The sequence below is a fragment of the Apteryx mantelli genome, chromosome 2, assembly GCF_036417845.1.
Source record: "Apteryx mantelli isolate bAptMan1 chromosome 2, bAptMan1.hap1, whole genome shotgun sequence".
Taxonomy (NCBI): Eukaryota; Metazoa; Chordata; class Aves; order Apterygiformes; family Apterygidae; genus Apteryx; species Apteryx mantelli.
Genome location: NC_089979.1, coordinates 3,337,066 through 3,362,372, shown reverse-complemented (window position 1 = coordinate 3,362,372; position 25,307 = coordinate 3,337,066). Strand labels below are relative to the sequence as shown.

The following is a 25,307-nucleotide window of genomic DNA, read 5'->3' as shown; positions in this document are numbered from 1 at the left end:
TAGTCTAGATATAATCTGATGGGCCCTTGATAAATCCTTCACCCAGCCTCACCGTGTTCTTCAATACTGAGGTTCATCTGGGCTTCCCAGCTGGACCTAGGGAGGGGCAGATGGGACATTAGGAAATGCGTCTTCCATGTCTCTTCTTGGGTGTGTGAGTGGCTGAACATCTTCCCTGAATGCTCAGCTTTACAGAAATCACCTTCAGCTTACAACAGTATGAGTGACCTTCTCCAAGCACAATCAGGGGACTGAAAGGAGACCAACACCAACTCCACTGCCAGCAGAAAATACAATGAATAGCGCTCACGATCTCTCCTAGACTTCCCAAAACACCTACTCCACTCACAGGGATGCTGCGTCAGCTGAAAGGGGCTTGACGGGTCTGCAACACCTCTTTACCTGCAGCAGGCAGAGAGGAGCATATGGCACTTTCTCACCTTCACACATTAGTAGGATCTTTCCTGGTACTAATGGGCTAAGTGGGAGTTTTCTACTTTTGACAGCAATGGGACATGAGTAAACAACACATTGTGTGCAAGACACTGTTAGAAAGCAGTATCATTACGGACCACCAGCCCAGCCCATAAACACAGCTTAATCAAAGTGATTTGATTTTAAGAATCTTAATAAACCCCACTTAAAACATTAGGTATTAAAATCCATTTGCAGAACAACTAGGGCTGCAAATTAATTCTGTATTTATTCTGGGTTTCTTGCTAAATTTTTGTGAGCTCAGCTTTCTATGAGGTGAGAGCACTGGTCCTTGCTACACTTCTTCACCATCCTCAGCTGAAACTGGAGTGACCTGCTGAAAAGACACTTCAATACGCATGCTTCCCTGGATTTTACAGGGACAGGGAGGGTTTTTTCTTATTCCGTTTACTGAAAGCAGAAATTGCTTTAAGAGATAGGTAGGCTGCTGATGCAATACTCTTTCTTTAGAGAGAACATGCACAAAGACCTGTACCCCAAGTACAATAAAATGAGAAAAAAAAAACAAGAAACCAGCCATCAGTTTCTTTTCAAGCTGCCTCTTTGGCAAGCTCTGTGCCCCAAAGCCTTCTGTCCATTCGAGTGCTTCCCTGGCCACCCTTCCGGCTGCTTCTTTTGCATTCCGCAAGGTGGGAGCTTTTATCATCTGCATAATGGAGCTTAACCGTGCCTTCTGGTTACCTTGAAGAAAAGGCAGTCTGCACAGCCGTCAGCTTTGGGAAAGGGAAGTTACCTCTGAACAGTTACACTTATGGGGAGCCAGCCAGCAGATTTCTGAATAATTTGGAAAATAAAGAGTATTATCTCTGAAATCTGTGCTGGCTCCTTGTTACAATTACTGACTGTAAAAAAAAAATAAAGCTGCTGTTAACACTGGGGTAAAGTGTGATTCCACTTCTCATTGACTTCACATTTGTGCGTTGTCTTTTTTTTTAATGTTCTCCCTTATGCAAGACCTTGAGTATTTATTTTGACAGCTTACATTATTCAGCAAGCAATTAAACTTTCAAATGTATTGTGTTCTCATAGCTTAAAATAGCTTTGGCAACATCAGTTGGGTTTCTCAGTCCCCCACAGAATAAAGATAAAGAAGTTCTTCCCTGGATTTTTTTCTTTGAAGGTTGCTTTTTTTAAGCAAATACATGATTTTTAGAGAGTCTTCATGTTTTGATGTCCCTGCACAAACCCAGCAAATACTACTTGTGGAGTTTCCCAAACAGTTAAAATGGCAGCAGGTAAACTAAGTGTGATTTAGAGCAACGGAAGGAAGCATAAGGAGTCTGATGAAGAAACTACACTGGATTTGATGCATAAGTTCATACTGTTCATGGTGCTACCTGTCTACTCCACGCTTTGCAGAAGGTCACTTGTGATGGGAGAAGGAAAAGCATCTCCAGGACTCAGTCACTCCAGTTAAAAGACAGAGCTAAACCCATTGGGTTCATGCTAAAATGCCACACTGTGAACTGTGACAAATCCCAACTGCAAAAACCGTTTCCTTTGGTGAGATCACGTCCCAGCACAGGGTAAAGGAGACACAGGGTGGTGATGTCTCAAACTGCCACGGCTGGTTGGAAGTGAATGCAGAGTCCTGAACCTCTTCTGCACTGTCCCCGACCCGCCCCACAGACCTCGGTCTAAAGAAACCCTTTCAAGAACACAAGGCAATAATAGGCAACAAAATAAAACGAAAAGCTTGGAGTTCCTCCTTGTTTCCAAATGCATCTTCGATTCCTCGTTCCGCCGTTTCCCGAAACCTCCTCGTTTTGTCGGTTGCAAAATGAGCTCTCGTGTCATCACCTCTTCCTTTAATGCTAGCAGTCACCACCCACATAAGTGCCACCTCTGCTCACCGCTGCGGCCGCATGCACAAATGCACATTAGTGCTAATGTTACTGACCTGCTAATCCACAGAGAGCACCTTTAGCCAGCAATTTGCTGCTCAATTCAAGGACAACGTTAAGCTTGCTAGGTTGCCTCTCCCGTCACATGGTGCTTAAGGAGAGCTAGAACAGCTTTCAGACATTCCTGTTAGCTTTAAAATGAGATATAAGACATCAAGACGAGTCCTATAGCAGAAGCTTTTGGTTCATTCTCAGCTCCGCAGTCCCGGTGATTATAAAACTTGAAGGAGAAATAAATAAAATAAAACAAAACAAAACAGTGAAGTTCTGCATCAGATCCACACGATGACATCCTATGATTAGTATTATTTTTTCTACAGTTTAATATCCTGGTGATGTTAGATTGAGGGACTCATATGTAGCAGTGCACTGTAACTAGTTATTATAGTTGTCTCCACTCTCTGAAAACACACCTTAGTCGTCTCTGCTCAGTAGAGCAAGGATTACTTGTTATTTTTCCCTCTGCCATTTAACAAGCGACAATTTCTTGTCCTCCCTCAGATAATCTATGTCCCCTAGTAACTTATTTTTCTATTTCTCTTCTAGGCTTCCGCTGCCCAGTCCCAGAAAAGAAAGAGAGGCATTAAATATTTCAGCTGGCATGCTCACAGCCCTAAAATCTAAAACATGGTTTGCATTTTGCATCCTATGAGCTATACTTTATGCAAAGGATGTATCTAGAGGGCACTTTTCAAGCAGAGGTCTCCCAAAGGGCTCTTCGCCAGCCCCAGTAGCACTGCAACACAGTCACATCCAGGAGCAGCCAACCGCCGCACCTTGGAGAAAAAGGAGCTTTTATCCCAGAATACCTAGGACAAACTCTCTCCTTACCCAAGGTAAAAAGCAGTAATTTGCTGCAGCTGTGATGGTCTGGGAACATATGTAAGACAACATTTTTAGGCGGAGGTAATATCTTTTATTAAACCGACTGGTAGAGCTGGAAGAATTACAGAAGCTTTAGGCTTACAAGACTGGTCTTGTATGTCTCAAAGCTCATCTATTTTTTCCAACTCGAACACTTGGTCTAATAAAAGATGTTACCTCTACCTACAAGCCTGTAAGTTGCGATGAAAGCAGCAAAAGCTCTTTTATACCCAAACGCTACAGAGCCGTCTGATTTAGACCAGCTCCCGGTGAACAGTGCAGTGCTGAGATATCTGCCTTCACAAGGCGAAACCTAAGCTTGCTCGGCTGTCGAGTCCTCCTGCACCATGCACCCTTCTCGTCATTTTATACCCACCTAAGCTAAGCACAAAGCGCTACTTTTCCGACCAGCTTCGCGAATCCCGCGCTAAGGCTGCTAACACGCGCGGCATCGTAATTATTTTTTTTGCTTTCCTTTAATAGAACCAAACAAACTTAAAAAGAGAAGCTGCCTCTAATTTGAGACTTCCCGGAGGAATCTCATTGACAAAACTGGCACGTCCCCCTCACTTTTCGGAGGAGCTTTAGTCCTGCCTTCTCCCCTGCTTAATCTGTGCAAAAGGCGGCAAGGCGAGGAGCGCCAAGGTACGTGCAACTCAGCCAGGCGTGAAGGGGACAAGAGGGGCCCAGCATGCCAAGGACAGCAAAGTTGGTCTCCGAAAGGCAGCCGAGGTCATGAAGCCTCGACATTTCTGATGAGCTGGAAAATTTATGGACTTTCGTTCGGGCTACAAAAGTCGGCACGTCACAACCCTCTAGGAAGTTGGTAGATGATGAGAGAAGGTGGACAAGGGAGCACGGAAATGTTTGTAGGTCCCTGTTGTTCAGACCAGACACAGCTGCTTGTTTTAGCCTTGCTGCCTTTTCTTTGCTGTATTCGCGGCTCTGAAACTTGTGTTAAATTATCAGAGGCCAGATCCTCACCACCCCCTTGCAAGTCAAATGGGCTTGACTCCCCAAGGAGCTGGTCTCAGACGGAACGGGTTGTTTCAGCTGCAGCCGAACGTACACAAGGCAGGAGCCGGCTTTTCATCATCTGCGTTTCTAGTAAGAGAAATTTCTTCACGCAAAAAGTCACAGTGACTGATTGGGTCACAGAAGTGGCCCTCTTTTCTCCCCCTCGGAGAACAACGCCACGCTATTACTCTTTTGTGAACACGCACCAGGCTTCAGCATCCAGGGCTCTCAGTCCAGCGTTGCATTAACTCACAGTTTTCTTTCAAGTAGCCCCCGGAGAGGAAAAGAGTTCTCTTCCCATATCCTTCAAAGACTGGGTTATGAAGGTCAGTCATCGCAAACCCATTTCCATCCCAAAGTGATTGATCGCTGCCCGGACTGTCCTCAGACGAGTAATGAGCCATAAGCATTAGTCTAATGTACGTGACAGAAAAAGTCTAATTAACAAATTATATTTTTATAAGAAATTTAAGATTCAGCCTGCGAAGAGGATTATACGAAACTGGAATACCACCCTGCCAGGCAGAGAAAGACAAAGTGTTTTAACTCCCATTAAGTTAATAACTTCATAATAGTTTAGTTCAGTGCTGGGGCAATCGACAGGCCAGAGGAGGACAGTGAAAGATCCTTCGGAGTAAATCAAGGAATACAATATTGTCAGGAAATGGAAGAAACATTTAAAAGTGAATGAAAATCCAGAACCTTATTGAACGTGCACGATGATAAGACAGACACAACCTGCAACAAGGGAAATTCTGATCAGACATTAGGAAAAATGACCATCAGGATGGCCAAACACCGGAAGAGGGACCTAGAGAAGTTATCAGATCTATATCCTGGGAGATCTTCAAAACACAACTGGGCAGGGCTCTGAGCAACTCACTCTACGTTGGCCATGGTTTGAGCAAGGCATTGGACGAGAGGCCTTCAGAAGTCTCTCCCTGCCTAAATTTTTCTGTGATTCGTGAGGGGGTTTTTAACGAGCCTGTGAAAATACCACACCGGATCTTGAATCAGCCTCACGCTCCAGCCCTCCAGTAACTTGCACCCCAATGAGCTCCCTAATGAAAAAAACTGGTTTCTCCAGTAGTGGGAAGTTTGTGTTAGAGAAGGCAAAAGTTGCTCTGACATAGGGCTCCAGCTTCAGAGCGAGCCAACTGCTACCCAAAGCAGAGGGTCAGGCAAGACAGGGGTGACCACGGTTTGTGGACAAAGACATGGCTTTCTGAGGAACAAATCCCCCTGGCTCTGCTGTCGCTCAGCTTAGGCAGTGCAAGTTGTGCCAGATCCAATGCAAAACAGTGGCAAGGCCACATTTAAACAAAAGTTGTCCCATTTTTTTTTCTAGCAGCCTAAGGGGACAAGAAGGCCAGTCTCATGGGATCTGAGCAGCATTGGGCAGTCACAGCGGAGAGGCCAAGGACAGCGGTGAGCAGGCAGTCCGGCTCTCCCCTTCAGACCCTGCCATTAAGATCAAGGCGCATGGACATGCTCAGGTCATGCTTGCGTGGTCGATGCTCATGAACTACGCTGTTCAGTCAATGTCAGATGAAAGCGTCCTACTTCCAGGGCTGTCACACAGCAGCAATCCCCACCACTGAAAGGCATGAACTTCAGAACATTTTAACAGCAGAAACGGCTCTTATTTAACAGCACAGATTACATTATAATCCAGGAAAGTGATTTTCCCATTCTTCCATAACCACTGAGGCAAAACTGTTTGGGAGAAGCAAAGGAGTCAGACAGTGAATTAAAATGCATACGAATGAGAAGCGGTAAGAGAGAGAAGCAGTCTTTGGGCCAAACCCCAAAGCATCCCATCAATCACCTTATGTCCATATACCATTTTTGAAAGCAAAGGTAAAACCCAGTGGAGGAAGGTGGAAGAAAACCTGCAAAAGCACAAAGGTGAATCCACTGCAGAAGGGTGCGAATAAACCAGGTCAAATTACGCTACTGCAAGTCGCACATGACCACCTTCCCAGATATGCTTTAATTACCCCACCCTAAAGCACCACTCAAGGCTCCCCAAGTGCATCACTAAAACTTCAGAAAATTCCTCTGAAAGTCACCCTTGTTCCCAAACAGAAACAGTGGCCCAAACCATTTAAAACTTATCCATAGAACCAACAGAGACTGCAGGCCTCTTCAAGATGCTTCAACAACCTTCCTAATCCTAATTCATACATCCTGTAAGAATTTAAACAAGGGTTAGAAAGCACAGTGATGAGACATATAAAACTCTTCAGGAAACCTGCACAGATTTGTGAAGGCTAAGGTTAAAAGTGCTTAATAATATCCAACCATCCTGGAAAGGCTGGCTGCAAATCCACTTGCATAGCCCATGCATGACTAACCAGTATAGCTCTTTGGTCAAGAATATGTTGTACTAAGGTGGCCTCATTAATCTGCACGTGACAGAGTTTCATCACAACATAGTGTGTCCATGTCTATGGGCAATAGACCTCATATCTCATAGGTAAGTACTAGCGTTTGATTCTTTCTCTTGGACTCATGGAACAAATGAGGTTGGAAGGGACCGCTGGTGGTCATCTGGTCCAACCCCTGCTCAATGCAAGGACGAATTAAAAGACACATCAGGTCATTAAGGGCTTTGCAACGATCATCCGACATCATACTGCCCAAGTGTGGGGTGGCAGCTGGAGCTGTCTGCTAAACCACAAGAAGCTATGGGACATCCTGGAGCAACATGCTCATGAAGACCCAGCTCTTATGGAGGAACGTCAGCTTAGAGCATCCATCCCCTGCCTTTTTTCTCCCTCCCCATGTCTTTCCCCATACCAGCCTTCACACCAACCTCTAGCTATACAGTTTAAATGACCTAAGTATAAAATGATACTGTACGACTGGATGAATCACTGAGCTGGAGTTCAAACTTGGATTTACAACCACAAGTCTACACTGAGGTCCTGTCTTTCCCGTATCACTAAACCAGACCGAGGTCCCACTGAGATCTAGTTGATACACAGAAAAGAGGAGATCTGACAGGACGAGGAGAATCCTAGTATGGAAAAGCTGAAGAGTTGTGTTTAATCCTTTGGATATGGAGAAAGGCGTTAATTTGATAAAATTCTTATAAGAAAAAAATCTGGATTCCATTGAATGCATTTATTTTTAATGGAAAGAACTTGAAATTTAACAGAAACGTAAAAATGGTGAGCATGCCTTCCAATCCAAATAAGAAACCATTTCAAAACCTTAATTAAACAGTTTAAGTCCTCAAGTCTTTTCCCCAGTGCACACTGGCTTTTTGTTCAGGGATAACATACGTTCCAACAATTTTTACATCCACTTGACGAAAAAGAGGTGTTGACAATAGAAGAAACCATAGAAGACATTTGGGCTGCTTGCACCACATACTGAATAGCAAGTATCGTTCATTTTTTGCCCTCAGATTTAATAAATAACCCTGGAAGAAGGGACTACACTCTAGATATGTCAACAAGATTACACATTCAGAGAACAATAATGCCTAATTCTTGCAAAACACTTCTCATTAGCAGGACTCATCTATCATGCAGCATCATTCCCCACTTGAAAATCTCTTTCCAAATCTGGAATGACTGGGCATAACACAGATCATTTACTATAGCGCCCTTCGCTTATAACACAGTATCAAAACTGAACTGAATCCTGTTTTCTGGGATAATCTCAGTTATTATAATTTGCCCATTACCTATGAACAAATGGGTCACCTTTTTATTAGCTGTACCAACATGTGCTGCTTCTGCATGGTGGCCTGACTCAATAGGTAGACAGTAAATAAGATTTTGCCATTACTTAGTAAAAAGCAACAGGCTCTGGAGTGACCTGACAGTGCAAGGTCTCAAGGACTTGTCTGGGCTCATTTCGGCTTGCGCTCATCTGAGCTTATTTTAGCCATGATAACAATTGTCTAGACAAGTGCTACTGCCTAGATTTGTTTGAGTTTAGCTGTAGTTTATAGTGATAACGAGTCGCTATTTTGTGCAGATTGAACTGTCCATGGCTCTACAATACACCATGGCATGGAGGAGTGCAGACTGCAGATGGTACCAGATGTCTCAACCCGTAAACACAAATCACGATGCTCCATCAATGCTTACTGCCACACCGCAACCTTGTGAATCAGGTAAAACCACCTTTAGGGATGAAAAAGAGAACACAAAAACCTGAGTAACAGGGAACCAACAAAAAAGGAAGAACAGGTAATAAAAATTATAACTGTACTATTAATTAAGCTTTCTGTAGTAATGAGGTAATTTGGACTATCGGACTGTTAAAACATTAACCAGACTAGCAATAAATCCTTGGCTCCGCAGAGATGGTGTTTTGCCCTGGCAAGATTTGGGGGTGCTGGGTGGGTGCAAGGGACGTGTCCCCATGCAGGTCGAGGGGCTCCGTCTATCCGGCCACATCCTTCAGTCCCCCCAACCATGGCTACAGCACTATCCCGAACAGACACAGGCCTGTTTTGAAAGCGAAATACTGATTCTGACAGTGACTAAAATACCCTCCAGCAACCTTTCTGATTACTATTACTGTTACAATCGCTTCTAGCACAGCTGCTGTCCCAGCAAAGTAAACACTGGAGGAGTTTTTACATACTCTATTTTGATATTCAAGGGACTGCTGAATAAAACCGTAATAAATACCAGGAGCTTGGACATCACCGCAATAAGGGCAGGACAGAGATAAATTTAGGTGTGGGCCAAAACCAAGCGCTCAGGCTCCTGTGAATTATTTTCGGCTTGGAATTACACTTGTAATATTTCACCTGGAAACACGTGCTTTAGCCAAGGACTCAAGTCAAAGCCCAAATTCAAGCCCAGTTACTTAAACAGATCGAAGGCTAGACCCGATCTATTTTTACAGAACATTTGTTGCCATGCTGCTATATAACTTATCTCCACTTAAGGTCTTTTTTGTATACATTTACGCAACATTATTTATTAATAGCACAACATTTTTTATATCTACTGAAAAGCAGAGACCACAGACGGGGCAGGGACATCCCCAAGGACTGCAGCAGAGGAAACCCATTACACGCACAACCCCATCCTTCCTCGCCATATAGACTGGATATATGAAGATATACTGGATATACTAGTATATCCAGGAAAAGTGGTTTCACTTCGAGGGAGTGGAATCACCCGAGACTAAATCTCTTCACCAGCGCTGAGCTTATTTTAACAAAAACGACAACAAAAAAATCACATGCAGGTTTTTTGGTGTGCACGTTTTAAATTAATTGGGTTATTTATCGAGGCAAATGAACGAATGAATTCTCTAAAATAAACAAATAAGTGACACCAGGCCACTGAAATTCTTTTCCCAATCATTCCTCTTTATCCCTTATGGAGGCGAGTGAAGAGTGAACGGCGAAAATCGAGATGTGGGAAATTGGACCCGGGTAGCTCCGCTTTTAAAGGGGAGAGTTTCAACATCGTCTAAAAGCTTAAAGCCTGCATCAGCACCAGCGTCGCGTGCGTTTAGGGGAAGGGGGCTGCTGGAGCTCTCCATTTCTCTCCACTAAACCTCAGGAGCTTGGAGGAAGGTGCTGGCGTGCAGAATTAGCAGGTTTGCACTGCAGCGTTTTCTAAAACCTCATTTAACAGCAAAATAATTCCAGCATATACAAAAAAAGGTGAACTAAAGCACCGGGTTAAGGTGATTTCAGAGAGGAATTGCTTTAGTGTTTACCATGTTAGAGGGACAGGACAGTATTTTTTTCTTAACACTTCACCCTGCATAAAAAGGGGGATTTCGGTTTTCAGAAGTTGGAGTTAAATGTGTTAAGAGCATGTGTGGCTCAGGCTCTGCTGCCACGCATTAACAGCGCAAAACCAAAGAAGGGAAAATGATTAAAAAAGGATTTGCAATAAGCTGTCTGTTGTTGTTTCCCATATTGAGTAATCACAGTTGTGACAAGTAAATTGGATTAAAACCGACTTCAGTCCTAAAAGAAAAAAAACAAAACAAAAACTAAAGACAAATATAACTTGTTACATACCGTGTAGATCTTTTCCAAGCCCTCAGACATTTTTAGACTGAGCAACACCTTTTTAAACACAGTACTACCTCACTAATCCATACAAACGGCCTCATCCAGACCCCCGGCGAGCCAGTGAGCACACACCTACTTACACGCATACGCTTTGATCAGATCTTAAAGCTTTCGTTAAATGAGCCATTTGTAAAGCTAGTCATGAGCAGTCCCAGGGAACTAATGCATCTATAAAATCAGCATTTAATTAGGAACGCCATAGTATGTGACTCAATTAAATCTTTGGCTCAGAAAGCTCCCAAGAAGTGTCCATGGTGCAAGAACCTAAAGCTAATCCTTAACTACACTAAATAATGGTAAGGCAGGAGGATCAGAGCACGGCTGTGCTGCTGCGTCCTCCGACGTGGACACCATGGAGCTACAAAAGCTGTGCAACCACAGCCGTGAAAGCCAGGAAAGTCTGCGGAGAAAGGGAGCAACTTCCCTTTGGCCAGCGACGGGGGGTCCAGGGGGGAGAAGGACACGAAGCAAGCAAACACGAAAGCTTGTGGGTTCATATAAAAGGCCAGAGTCAGCTTTCTGTGTTTTATTCAACTTTATTATGTATAATATTCTTTTGAAGTCAACCCTGCTCTTCATTTCATCCAGGAATTATTCAGAGCTTGTGTTTTCTAGGCATCTCTGCAGTTTTTACAGTCAGCTTACGCGGTGCCAAGGGCTGTTTAAAATGTAACATAAGGTTCTTATTTTATTTATTTTTCCTGGTTGCTCTAAACAGGCGTTGCTGAAGGAAACTTTGATTTCAGCTAGAAACTCTGCTCTTCCACGAAAACGGGAGGAGATGGGGGAAACAGCGAGCCGCTCGCACACACATCGTAAATCTCTCCTCTCTCACAATAAAACTTCCATCGTATCGCAGCTCCCCCTCATGTTGGTGATTTTCCCGCTCTACAAATGCCAGATTTAATGCCTCCTTCATCTCCTACTCCCCTCGTTGTGCCTCAACGCGTACCATCATTTACGAATAAAATGCCGCCTGAGCCATCGCTTATTGAGCAACCACGTTCTAGTGACAGGTCCGATACCTCATACTAACGTGAACAAGACGTTGTCCGTACAGAGAGACACCCCGAAGAGGAATATCCCATCAGAAACCGTGTGGAGTCTCTCCTGAGAGACCCTCAAGCTGAAGTCTGCCCTTCTACTGCAGTACCCACAGGTACGGCGCCGGGGCAGCTCAGACCAAAGCACAGAGGGAGTCCACCCGGTAAGCTTTCCTCTTCCCATTTTGGGGGGAAGAATAAGTTGCTATACCCTAACGGTCTCAGGGTCTCAGCTGACTCCATAAGTGCTTTCGTTAAGGTGTTAATCAACGTGCAAAGGCATCAAATGTGGCCTGGAACGAGCAAGGTCAGCTTCTGGTGGTCAGTTCCGAGCATCCTGCATTAGAGGACAGAGGAACCGGCTCTTTGGGCCATGTCTTTCTTCCCATCGTTTTTTTTCTTTAACCCCGCACAGCACCAAATAGTCTCTTAATGCTTTAGAAGGAAACAAGTCAGGGGCTGAGCCTACAGAGGCTTATTTCTTCAGCTTGACCCTTCCCCCCTAAAATCTAGCAATGGCATCAGTTTGAAGGCAGTATAAAACAAAATTCCCCAGGAGCAGCAAATCTCCAAACAAAAGCAGCACACTCACTGCTCCACGCAATTACACAGCAATAAATTACATTGCTCAGGGTTACTTGCTCGTTCGCTCCGAGTGCCGCAAAATACTGAAGGAAGAGATTAGAGAGGCAGGCCACCAAGGTGCACTTTTCGGTAACACTTCCCATCTGCACAGGAATAATCTCCTTTTGCTGATCAGGCACAGCAGCTCATGCATAAACCAGATCTTCCCAGCTCTCCCCACCTTGCAGCTCCCGCGGGATGCCATAAGGGAAGCAGGTGCATATACGGTTTTACATATATTATTTGGATGGGTAAACCGGCAACATTCTTCTGACTAGTCTAGGGGAAAAGTATTTTCTGCAAAAATGAGAATCGCAACAACTGCAATAAGAGATGCTCCGGCTTTCTAAGAGCTACACAATCGCTCTGTGATCCAGCAACTGGATTAAGGAATATCTTCACAAGCAAATATAATGTGTTTTGCTTTTACCGGAATATAAGCATCACTGAGAAGCATAAGCATCTCTTTTTTCCTCTTTATCCAGCATCCTCCTATTTGGCAAGTGTATGAAGAACACTGCACATGCTGTGTCCCTGAAACCAGAGCTGCTGAAAGAGGGCTGTAGCTTAACGAAAACCCCGAATCCCAGCTTAATTTTGTTCATTTTACCTCCTTCCCCTCCTAGATTCGTGCACCTACCTGGCCACTCCTCACGCTGACACACAAGACATTTAGAAACGTGATTCAGACCGATTATTATATATCTATGTACGGGTGTGTGCATGGTGTGTATACACACAAACACACGCACACACACACACATACATATATATATATATATACACACACACACACACTTATATGCACACTCTTCCTATAGTTACACACTTGGATTTTAGTTAAATGCTAAAATAATACTTGTTGGTCATGCTGCTTGAGCAGAAAGAAACTGAGCCCCAGCAGCTTCCTAAAAATTAGGATGAAATACAGCTGGCATTACTTGGCTGTGAATGATAAGCCCCGAACAGCACATTTGGCAGGTGTCCCGAGCGCTCTAAGGCAACGGCCACGGCCACGGGGCTGTAACCGGCACCGCCGGGTGACAACACTACACCCCATATCCCAGGCACATCGCTCCTTCTGCAAACCCACCCGCCAGGCATTCGGCTCTTTAGAGCAACCCAGGCAGCTCCGGAGCTACATGCACCATTGACAGCATTCAGTAGAGCATCTTCCAAGTTTTCCTTTTTTGTTTTTTTGTTGGTTTTTTTTTCCCCTTTCTGACTCCATTTTCCCTCTCTCACCATCGTCCACTACATAGAAAACCACTATGGCAAGTAAAATGCCAGAGGCAGCACCGCTTTTGCTATAAAAAACAATTATTTTTTTTAATTCTCCATCTCTCAGGAATAATTAGTTGAACCAAGACGCACATAAACTAGACCGCAGCAAGGGTGTCGAGGGAGAGGACTTTCCCTGGCTGATGCGCAAGGAAAAAATCTCCATCTACAAGTCTGTGGAATGTAATAATTCATCTGGATCTAGTCAAATTCTCTTTTCAGCGTTATAATTAGCATGTTCTGGTCCCAAAATCTAGTAACCTTTACTGTGTGACCCAGATTTCGGTCTTTACGGCTTGTTAGTAATTTGGTTGCTCAAGCATAGCCAAGAAAAAGAAGAGACATTTAGAGAGCTAAGGGACACCTGTGACCCACGGTGAGGCACAACCAGAGTAAAACACATAGGTGTCTACACACCTACTTGAAAACTAACATTTCTTGTCTCATTCTACTCATTTATAGACAGGATAAAAAGGTTGGGTTTTTTTTTGCTGTACATTTCCTCTCTGCCTAATACCTTTTTCTTATGTCATCCTACTCAGCTCTAGATGTAACCAGGATGCAAAGACCCTGTGCTCCTGAACCTGAGTGAAATCATATTGAATAAAAAATAAAAAATAAAAAGGACAGAATTCTAATAAAGAGAATAGAAAAAAAAAGGGGAGAACAATTGTGGGTTCTTTTTAATTAAGCTTGTCTCGTTATTTGATTGAATCTCTCGCATACAAGATTCTTTCTCGACGATGTGATTAATTCTCTGTAAAACCTTAAAAATCCACAGACCTTATTTTGTCCATCTGCAAAACGGAGAAATAAAACTAGGACCTAGATTTTCAACGCGAAGGCACTGAGGCTTTTAACATGACTGTTTCCACAGTACTTGAAATTTTTTTACGAATGAATTTGAAATATTATCAGCATTCCAAGAGGTAATTATAAAAAAAAAAAAAGAGAGAGATGAAATCGCTATTTTTTCCTATGTCCTTCACAACCTCTAAACCCAGATTTATAATTGAAGTGCAAACTGACCTTTATAAACTGTACAGTGAGGCTAAAATACATTATTCTACAGGGCTTGGGGGAATTTGCCATGCTCAGCAATTCAATAATCTTACTTTCTTTCATTTATGTTCCTCAGACAATGTGACATATTTGGATTTTCCCTCTTCGCTAGATGCGAATCAAGCAGGAGAGGCCGAGGGGGCTTTATCGATACTATAATCTAAAGCTCCTGCCAACCTGCTGCCGTAACTTCGCTTTTGGTAAATAGCTCAGCTCTTTGCCCACCTTCTCAAATGCCTCAGCAGCTAATACTAGCTCATGTTTCATTCCGTTTGCAACGTGCTAGGTCAGACCATTAAACGTTCCACACGCAGAAACAATCCATCGTCACCAGCTGGAACATCTGAGATGGTTTTATCCGCAACCTTGCCACATAATAACTCAAGTGCAATCATGTAAAGTACCACAAACACACAACTAAAATAGGCGAGGCGCCACGACATTCAGGACTTTCTTACTCGGTAATTGCATTGAAAGGAAACAAGTGCACTTAGAGCTTAACGTTGGAGCTGAAAAGATTTTCCTGTACATAAGCAGGAAGCACTCAAGGTATTGACTGCATGAACCTCTTTCAGGTCTTGGGACTCCATTCACAGTCATTAAACAACCCCATCCACTCCAGCATCGCTCTCCACCATCACAACTCCTTCTTCTCCTGGTTCAGCTATACCAGTGATACCATCCACAGTGCAAGGTTGGGTTTCTGCTCCTTCCTTCGTCCAGGCGTGGGTGCGCCAGAGCGAGCAATGCTCCTCCACCTCTCCTCGTGCGTTGGCCATACCATCGCTCTTTCCTTTTACATCTTAACCAGCCCAACCAGCTTCTTCTACAGCCCTGCATAAAGTCATGATCAAGGAGGCAACCAAAAGCATCGCTTTGGCTCAATGGCGGTACAAGTTTATTAGACAGGACCGACCAGACTGCATGCTCTTCTCAGCCATATCCAGGATTTTTCAGTTTGTGCCTCTTGGGCGTCAGCACCAGAAACAAAAGCTGCTACTTCTTCCTTTCCTGCTATTTTTGTATTTCCTCCCCTAGGCTTTGCCTCCAAGAAGCCAGACTGCACTCCAGCCACAACCAACTCCTCTCAAGGCAACATATTTCTTTTTTTTTTCCCATCCAAAAGGGTGGATATTATCATCTTGAACACCATTTAAAAGAGTGCTAGACGAGATTTTGGTGCACAGGGTTAACATTTCCTGCAGCTTATGGAAAAGAAATGAAGAAATACCGCTAAGCAAAACACTCGCTGAATACTCCACCTTTTGAATGCGTTAACAAGTTTGCTTTCTTTGTCTGCACCTTTGCAAACGTGGTTGTTGCCATGGGACCAAGTGCACAGCACTCTTGGTGCTCAACCTTCAAACTTTATTGAACTGTTTACCGTTACGCAGTGCAGGGGTCACGTGTCCAGTCTTAACCTTCTGGACTTATTTACTCTATCAATGTTAATAAAATAACTCTTAAAGGAAGAGAAAAATTTCTCCTTAGCTAGTTTAACCCCTAAGCATGTGTACTGGTGAACTGAGATTTTGGTTTTTTTTCCCCTTCGTTTTCTTAAATCTAGAAAGAATATTCCTGTTCTGTGACATTGCAATCTAGGGAAGAGGCATGACATTACTTATTCATTATTCTGCAAGACTGAACGCATGAAGATCACAGGACGGGAACAGGCGAGCTCTTCATGCACAAATTGCATCTGTGCTTAGTGAACACTGGGAGAGCGAATATAAGGAGACAGCAATAAAAAATGTTCTGGTAAACATATAATTCCCTCGAGGTTTGACTTCAAAATAAGACACGCATGCTTGTTGAATATCCAACCTTCAGCTTGGTTATTTAGGAGTAGGGTATGGATCCACAGCTGATCAGAAGTGTTTTCCAGAATAAATGTGCTAAATTCCCAAAGCTGTGACATTACTAACAGCCAGTCAATGGTCTTGAAATGACCATTTCGGTAAAGTAGCCGCAGATTCTCTTTCCTTGTCTTTGTAGTTTTTATCCAGCATTATTCACTTTTCATCCTCTGGGTCATTTCCAGGTAGCACATCCTTGGCTGGCTTATCTAGTTGCTTTTCAAACAAATTAGGAAACGGGGTTTAAACCTGCCCCCCAGGAGACCGCCACCCGATCTCACGTACCACTCCATGCCTTCAGCACCTCGCGTGGAGCGCTACTTGCCGAAAACCGCCCCCTTACTCTGTTAAAACACACGCCATCCATACAAATTGTCCAAGAACTGCTTAAAACGGTGGTGCCTCCTGCAGTGGGAACACGAGTGTCTCGATGCAGAGGGTTTATTATGGCCATGCCTAAGTGCAGTGCAAAGGGACTCATCCGACAGAGCACTGCGGAGGAAAAACGCAGTGGTTTTAGCAAGCGAGAGCAACTTCTTCAGCAAGCGACCGCTCAGCAGATCCTCGTACTATTCTCTAAGACTGGGCTCTACTTTTTGCTTTTTCAAACCCAGCAAACCTTCCCCAGGATGTTAATTGCTTCCATGGATAGCCTGCTACTGAATGTACCACCTCAAGCCATGGATCAAAAGAAAAGCCATTCCAGCTGATGGGAACGCCACTCCTGGCTTTATGGCCAGCGTAAGGCTCAGGAAATAAATGAGACCTTACGCAAAGCCAATGGAAGTATTTCACTAAATATCAGCGTGTTTGGATTAGCGTGTCAGACCCCTGCAGGACTCCGCTGCAGAATGGATGCTCGGTCCTGACAACAGCACGGTCCGGGCACGCACACATGAATTATTAAGCAAACTTCATCCCACAGGTCCCTCTAGTCAATCAACATGAACTGCATTGCTGAATGGGTAGGTATGGGCATAAAAACTTACTGTAAACACGCATCTTCCCCCCCTGTCCCCAACCTCAAAAAGTTTACAAAACACGCACTTACAAAACCAGGGGCAAGTCGCTCCAATTAGGATCTCATGTTGCACGATAAACTTCCTGCCTGTGGATATTTCAATCCAAATTTAAAAAATATATATATATATATATATATATATGTATTTGTCTTCTGCAGGCTGTGCTAGCAGAAAGCAAGCTTGTCTTTTGCTATCTCGAAATCCGTGGGAGGAAAAAGGCAAAATGTTTCAAGCTGGTTTGGTTTTTTTGTTAGGGGAGGAGGAATTTTGCCCTGTTGACTCAAAATGCCAGTGTTTAACCCATTCAAGAATGACATTCTCACTTCCAATACATGAAAATGGCGTAAAAGTAAAATCAAAAGTAAAAAGATAATATTTTGGCTAGTAACAAGGAGTAGGGGCGGGGGGAAAAACAAGAACCATCATTGTGAATTCAACAGTTCCCAAATAAATATCTTGGTACAATTTTATAAGACCACCAAGCATGACTACAGTTTTTACACATGGCAAAAATCAAGGTTTCTGCTAGTGTCACATTTTCCTGCTCCAGAGTGCTTGCTTAAGGACATCTTTGGCCTCCAAGGTGGGAGTACATATTTTTAACCTTCTGTCCATCACAGACCTTTGACAAGGACAATTTGGGAGGAAAACACTGAAAAGAAAAACTTTTCTCTAACAGATTGATTTGTAGTGGCCATTAGGAGCTTCGTAGGTAGGCGAAGGACCCCTCCAAGGACCCCTCGAAGTGGTCAAAAGCAGATGAATTTATCACTCTCAGAGAGTCCTGCAGTTTTATCACAAGCTTCCATAATTTACCACAGATATGTCACGCATCTGGTACGCTGGGAATCTTAAGGGTGAGATCTGTCACATAAATATAATTATTAATGTGGCAAGTGTATTATATGGTTAAATGCAAATGTTGCAATCTGGCAACCCATTTTTACTGCCAAACCTAGACAGTTTTTCATGTCAGAAATTGATGCCAGCAGCGATAGAGGATAGATAAAGTTAATCTGACTGCTTTGAGTTTAACAGGGAAGGTATTACTTTGAACGCCTTAACATATTAACAGAATCAAAACGACGTTTCAAAATATTTATGGAAATCTTTTTTTAAGCCTATACAAGCAGAATAACAAAACCATATAAAATATTATTAAATCCTACCCTTAATTAAACACGCTGACACTTAAAAGCCTCTGTCTGATATACTTAAAAAAACCCTTCTTTCAGTAAATTATGACTTTAAAACATCTTTCTCCTCTAGATGAATCTGCATTCCGCAGGAATTAAAACCATCTTAATAGGAGCCATTTTTATAAATCATTTATTTTCCAAGCTATCCTGCCAATTTATTAAACATAAGGGTAGGAAAAGAAAAAAAAAAAGAAAGAATATGCAGAAATGATAAAATGCAACTGAGAAAAACAACATTATTCTTTTAAGACAATTCACAAAAGACGAGGAATGTGGATTCATTCTACCTGCCCCAGCCAGAGGATGAAGCTCTTCACTGTGAGAACAACTGTCCAGCCTCCCTGGAGCACATGTACAGAAAGCTGGACATCCCCAAAGGGCATTTCAGTCCAGTTAAGGTAAGAGTCACCCCACAACGCCAGAGAAAGCCAAGGGTTACTATGCTTCTTGCTTTAATATCAGTTTGGTGGGAAGAATCTGAATCCTTCCTTAATCAGCAACCCTGAGGGCTGCAGAACTAGCAGTAGAAATGCTCTCATTTGATTGAGGGGGGCAGCAAGATGTCCTTGAGATGTCCTAGGGTCCCACCAGGCCTGCAGCTATTATTTCAGAAGTGAATGGAGAGCCCAAGTCCTGTGCCGAACTTGCCAGCCCTACAAAGGTGTCTCCTACCCTAGGGCATCTCAATTGCCTCAAGAGTCTGCCAGTGGACCAGGTATCTACTTTAGGGTGAGCTGAAGCTCAGCAGATACCACTGACTGAGTTCATGTGGACATCTACCTGTAGGTGCCTTATCCATAATGAAGATGCCACAAATGGCCTTTGCCAAGCAAGAGCCACAGCTGGATCCAACCTATCTTAGATTTAACACATATGTCTTGAACGCCAAGGTGTTTCAAAAGCACTTCCACAAGTCCAGCAGTCTACCAGCTAAGGGATGAGCCCAAGCAGACTCACTGTCATTCCTTAATTGACTCTTGTTGTGCAGACGGGTTTCAGGCTGGAACAGAGATGCTTCTCCTCCCGAGAGCACCCCAGATGGGGCACCCCGCATATGTCTCGTTGGCGGGCTTTACCATAGGCCTCACTTGACTCAGGATTGTGGCGATGGCAAGCTAAACTGATGGAGTGGTTTTACTCACCTGAAGAAAATTCTTCTGGTGACGTGGCAAATTTCTTGGGGAAGGGTGAGGAAGACAGAGATTTTTAATCACAGGAAAGAATATGGCAAAGCATCCGTGCATTTTGGCACAGTTCACAACCCCGGGGAAAAAAGGTGCCTTGTGATGTTTCTGTTTGGCCAAAAGCCAAACCCAGGCACCAATCCAAAAGCTGCACTTTTCGCTTCTCTCAGGGACGATCGCCTTCGTTTCATCCCCGAGCAGCTCAGATCTCAAGCCGAGCTTCCTGTTTGGAAAAAATACTTTGAAACTCCTTTTTCATACCGCACCGTAATCAGCTCTGCTGCACAGCCCTAATAAAATCATTAAAGTATTACACATCAAAAAGCATGCACCCCATTAGTGTTCTGCAGACAGTGATCACTTTGCGGGTATCTATTCGCTATTACTGCTTATACGTGACACCCGGATTATGGCCATAGGAATTCTCTGCCGCACACCACTTTAACCAAGATTCGAATACAGAAGTATTTGTGTCCTTGTGGGTTCTCCTATAGCGATCTTGCTGTGTCAGGATGTCTGTTTTTTCCAGGGAAATGGGAGAGAGTTATAAGAGACAGTACTGACTATTGCCACATCACTTCTGCAAGAAAAGAAGGCTTATTTTCACACACTGTACAGATGTAGAGCTGAGCTCTCTCTCTCAATTGCAGAAAAAGGAAAAAAAAAATACTCCTATTTTACAAAACAAATCTGCAAATCATGTCAGTGGGGGAAGGGAAGTGGAAGCCAAAACGTGGGCTTTTCTTCAAAGCAGGAGAAACCAACACATTTTGCAGAATGGACGTAGTCAAAATTCTCTTCGGTGCTAAAAGCCTCTACAATATGCTTCTCACAACCCTTCTCTCACCAGGCAAATTCTCTTGCTATTGACGGATAAAGGATCCAAAAGGATAAAAAATCATGGGATACAACCCAGACACGCGTAAAAAAGGGTATTAAGCTACAACTGTAACACAATACAATGCTGTTCTTGACCTCCTTGAACCTGGTATAAGCTAAGCTAAGGCTACACATGCAATGAGGACACATACTCGTACGAGTGAGCAATTCAGGAAGGCTGATCTGGAGCATAAGGGCAGCTGTCCTGGTCAGCCAGCCTCCACAGGACATGAAAAGGGAATCACGGACCCTTCCTACCACTAACAGCTCAGTGTCATGGCTTTGAGGTATCATCAGAGCCATCAGATACTACTTGCAACCTGGGATGACCACGTTTCCTTCTAAAAGGGGATGCTTGAACCCACACCTCTGCATTCAGTCAGGCAAAGATGTCCATCGCCCATGACGTGCTTTGTCCATAATGAACAAATGTGGGAAGACAGAGTTTATGGCGAAGTGTATCACACTCTTTGGAGGGCACTGCCCAGGTTGCAGGGATGTTTTCATTTCCAGCCTCTTTTTCTGAGGGTACCTTCTAATAAGAACAGAAAGTGGCTTTCACAGTCTCTCGAAGAGAGTGATTTCTCTGGGCAATTAACTGTAGTTGCCTAAATTGAGAGCCAGCTACCTTCAATGCCTGAAGTCATGGAACCACCTCATCTTGTGGATAAGGAGGGAGAGCAATTCCTTGGGGGCTTGGATTATTAAACTAAAGGTTAGGGGGGGAAAAAAAAGTCAGTAGACTTTCTGGCAATGTATCAGTACTTCACAACCTGTTTGTAGTCAAGCATCACTGGAGAAAGCTATATCAGTAGTCTTGGCCTACTGGACCTAGCTTTTCACCCCAGCTCTACTTCATCCCCCTTCCTCTTGTTCCTCCTTTCTTTCCCAATTAATACAAGTGAGCTGCATTCAGCCGACTCCACCTAGAGCTTCTTATGTGCATCTACATTTCATTTTCTGGCACTTCCAGCTCCAAGCACATGGCACACAGGTACTTGAGCTGGCTCTGCTCCATGCATACATAATATACTCACACTGATTACAGCTGGCACTCGTTTTTTCTGGATTTGCTCTTTGAATGAACTGTCCTGAATTCACTTGCCACAAACACAGTCCTTATTCTGAAGAACTCAGCTCTCAAAGGGAGTGACACTATCTCAGAGAAGGCAATAGCCCTACCTGACAAGAGGAAGTCTGCCTTCATCTGAATCAGCTTCCTCATGATGCCCTTATAAGCACTCTGCATAAGATTTGGAAAGTTTGCATGTATTTGAAACAGAGTCAGACAACTTTGGGTGGTTTTTTTTGTTGTTGTTTTGCTTTGTTTTGGCAAAACTCTGCAGCAAAGTAAGCAAATACTTTTGCAGTGTACAGATTACACTAGCTAGATGTCCTGCGTGGCAGGACTGCTTACCTATTCATCATGAGTCCCTATTCCCAAATACCCTGACTCCCCTTGCCTGCCTAACAACCTCACTTTAGGCAGAGTTATAGTCACCTAGTTAGTAGGAAACCAGAACATGTGTCAATTTTACTATTTAGATATCCTCCAACACAATCATTTTTTAATAGCTATGGCTATAAACCTACCAAATGTTCACTTGTTGCTCCCCGACCACTTTCCAAGTTGGAGGATGTTCAAGGAGAAACGTGCATCAACCTCTGAAGGAAAGGGGTCAAGTAGCAAAGGGGCAAGAGTTTAAATCGTGATTTGCAATCTGGAGAAGCAGAAAATGCTGCCCCAGAGGTCTCACCTGAAGAGCTGACCGTCTGCCTGTTCCTGAACACAAAGAGATGTAGGCAGCACTGCCGGCTCTCAGGATTCGAGGTGTTCTGCTTTTGGCTGGTGCAGCTCTCATGAGAGACAGGCATTCAAGGTGGCTTGCATACATCTGGCTGTGGAATTGGGGGGCAAAGCAAGGGACACACCAGTGTTAGCAGCTGCTGGTCTTCCTCTGCATGGTACCCTGCAACGTTTCGGCTTAGAGATGCACCAAGCCGAATGGGAAAAATCAGGAGAGTCCTGCTGCTAGAGCCCTGGAAGAGGAGCTGAACCAGGGGGGTGAAAGGGGAGATCGGGAGGACTTTGGGGGCTGATGATGGGGGCAGGGAAGCACGGTTGAAATAAAAAAAATAAGTTATGTTTAGCTATCTGGACAATTAATGATAATTCCGAGATCAAAAATAATTATTGCAATTACTGCATTATGCATCTATTTATGTAACTGCTCAGGAAAGAAGAAAATTATCTACCCATGTTTTTGAAGTTCTCTTAAGAGTCAGGGAATTGATTCTTGAATAAAATAAAGAGTAGTTTAGGAGTGTAAGCACAATAGTTGCACTGGGTGATAAAAAAGCCTGTCTGGTTTAGGGATTTCCAGCAGTTACCAGGGTGGTTTATGCTGCAAATAATTCTGTGCATGTAAACATTTTTCCTGATTACATCGATCTACACAGGCTGACTTCTTACTCTGACATTCTCTCCAACCTCCTAAATTTAGTTCCAAATCTTCTGGCTATTATTATTGTTGTTATTTTTAAACTTGAAGTTTGCCAAACAGCGTATACGGGAATTGGAGCAGATCTGATGCACTGATGAATGCAATGGATTGGGGAGAGAAGGAGGGAGACCACAAACCAGTCAGAGACTAAACTGCATCTAGAAAAACCAGCCAAGTCCATCAGACACATCTATGAAGTATAAAACCACTTTTTTTTTTTACTAAATGCAATGGGCATGTTCTAGTAAGCACACCTATTTTGAAAATCTTGGTCAGGACAGACAAAATCCTAGGAAACATGGGACTTTCTACTCAGCAGACTAAATTATGTTAAAAAGAAATAGAGATCAAATTCTTCTCTCTGTTCACAGCAGTGGGAGCAGCAGTTATGTACGCGAAATCAGAGCCAAGTCCTCAGTACCTGATTTTTGCATGCAGGCTACATTAAGAGAAGCAGCTTTAATAAATTGTGCTGCATTCGGAAAAAGCCATTTTAATTCTCTAATTAGCACGCGTACGATGAAAACTAACTGTGCGTGTTTGTGTATACACATATCCAGACGAGAGTTTAATGAACTGTATCTATTGCAAGCGAAACTTTCATTTTCTCTGTGTTGCGTTGTGTGATGCTGCGATGCAGGTTTCAATACCACAACACGTGGTTTTCTACCTATAAAATAGCTTTTTCATCTTTTCGCTCCTTCTCTCTTCTTAGATTCACTGCTTTTGGAAAAGAGGGGGAAAAAAGAAAGGAAAAGCTACACAAGCATCCAAGGCTGGCCTCACGTTAAAAAAAAAATACACATCCACAAAATCCCCTCTTTCAGTGTGGGCCATCATTTTCTGTTATCTACCTACCATTCTCTGCCACCTGAAACCAGCACAGGCAAAACTCTATATGATCAATACATGTCCTACCATCATTAATCACGGACAAAAAGAAAGAAAATGAAGTAAGACTGATAAAAAGGTGTTCGGCTGCAAGAAAAACAGAAGAAAGAGTGAGGATAGATGAGGAAAAAAAATGAAAAGGCTGGGACAAAGAGAGACCTGTAGCAATTCAAAACAGACTCACAGTCCATCCTGTAGCTCTTGAGTATCATTTGAGGTCCCCAGAGATCTAAGGCTTCTTTCCAGGGAGGTCACTGTCAACAAGACAGAAAGAAAAGATAAAGAAGTAGTACACTTGTTCAGAGAAAAATAATGGATTTTTTTTTTTTAATTCACTTTCTTTCAAAACAACAGAATTAAGCACTGTTCGGACAAGCCACACACGAGACAAAATGGGACGCCATCCGGCAATGCCCATTACATCAAAATGGATAAATTGGTTCCCTCAGATGCAGAAAAGGTGCTTCTATATGTCTTGTGCGGGTCCGCTCCGTGGTTATATTTCCTAATGAGCATCTTCCTGCCCCTCTCTTGCGCAGAAGGAGCTCCTTGTGAAGATGCACAAAGTCCCACACTGCTCTCCTTCACACCAGGAAGCGTCCACTCCCTCCTCTTGCAGCGATGCCTTCAAACATCCCTGCAATGATCCAGGGTGGTTAATGCCACCAATGCCTGGATTTCTGACTCTGCCAGCCCCAAACTTTCTAGCTTTTAACGTTAGAGCAACTGCACAAAATTCCCAGGGCTGGAGGCAGTTGTGCTTTGGACCAGGAGAGCTGGGCAACCCTAGCAGGAGTGGGAAACTGCAGGAAACACATCCCTCAGGACCCATGGACCTTTGCGTGAAGCACCTCTGGCTGGAAGCATGCCCTCACTGAAAAGGCAAGAAATTGCATAAAAACACCATTAACTGCTCAGAATAACAATTAAGAGGCTGAACTCTATCTTCCATTCTCATATTTTTGTGCTCTACTACTCAAGATTTGATACTTTCCTAGGTTTTGGCTTAAATATGCCAATGGAGTGCTCTGCTGTGATTATCTAGCGTGTTTGTTTGAGTCAGAGAGCTGCTTGTGCTTTTGCATCAGGAGAGGGGAACGCTCTACTCTAAGTGATCCATTACAGGAGCTGAAAGCTGGAAACATGTTTTCTTTTGCAATACACAATGACTTAAAATTTAAGAAAAACCAATGCAACAGTTTAAAAAGCTAACAGTGGGGATCTTGTAAATCAAAAGTGTAATTTGGCCCTTACGCTGGCTATTATTTAAGCTATACCATAAAATCTACCCTTTTTACACCCTTAAATGTTCACTGTCTCAGCTTCACTCTCAAATTAATAAAAGGTTACTACTTTTGCACTTAGCATATCAAGTATGCAAAGCATTTCAAGATCTTTCACAATGAAAGATGCTA

The 25,307-nt window shown here is 43.4% G+C and overlaps 1 protein-coding gene across 4 annotated transcripts in view; it reads right to left on the bottom strand.

The window, feature by feature from the left end:
• TSNARE1 (t-SNARE domain containing 1) overlaps positions 1-25,307 on the bottom strand; it is a 427,700-nt gene that overhangs the window by 279,309 nt on the left and 123,084 nt on the right. For all 4 annotated transcript variants that reach the window (XM_067292261.1, XM_067292263.1, XM_067292262.1 and 1 more), the window contains exon 4: positions 24,077-24,146. In XM_067292261.1, the coding sequence (XP_067148362.1) occupies positions 24,077-24,146 (70 nt within the window). The remainder of the gene's footprint in view (positions 1-24,076; positions 24,147-25,307) is intronic.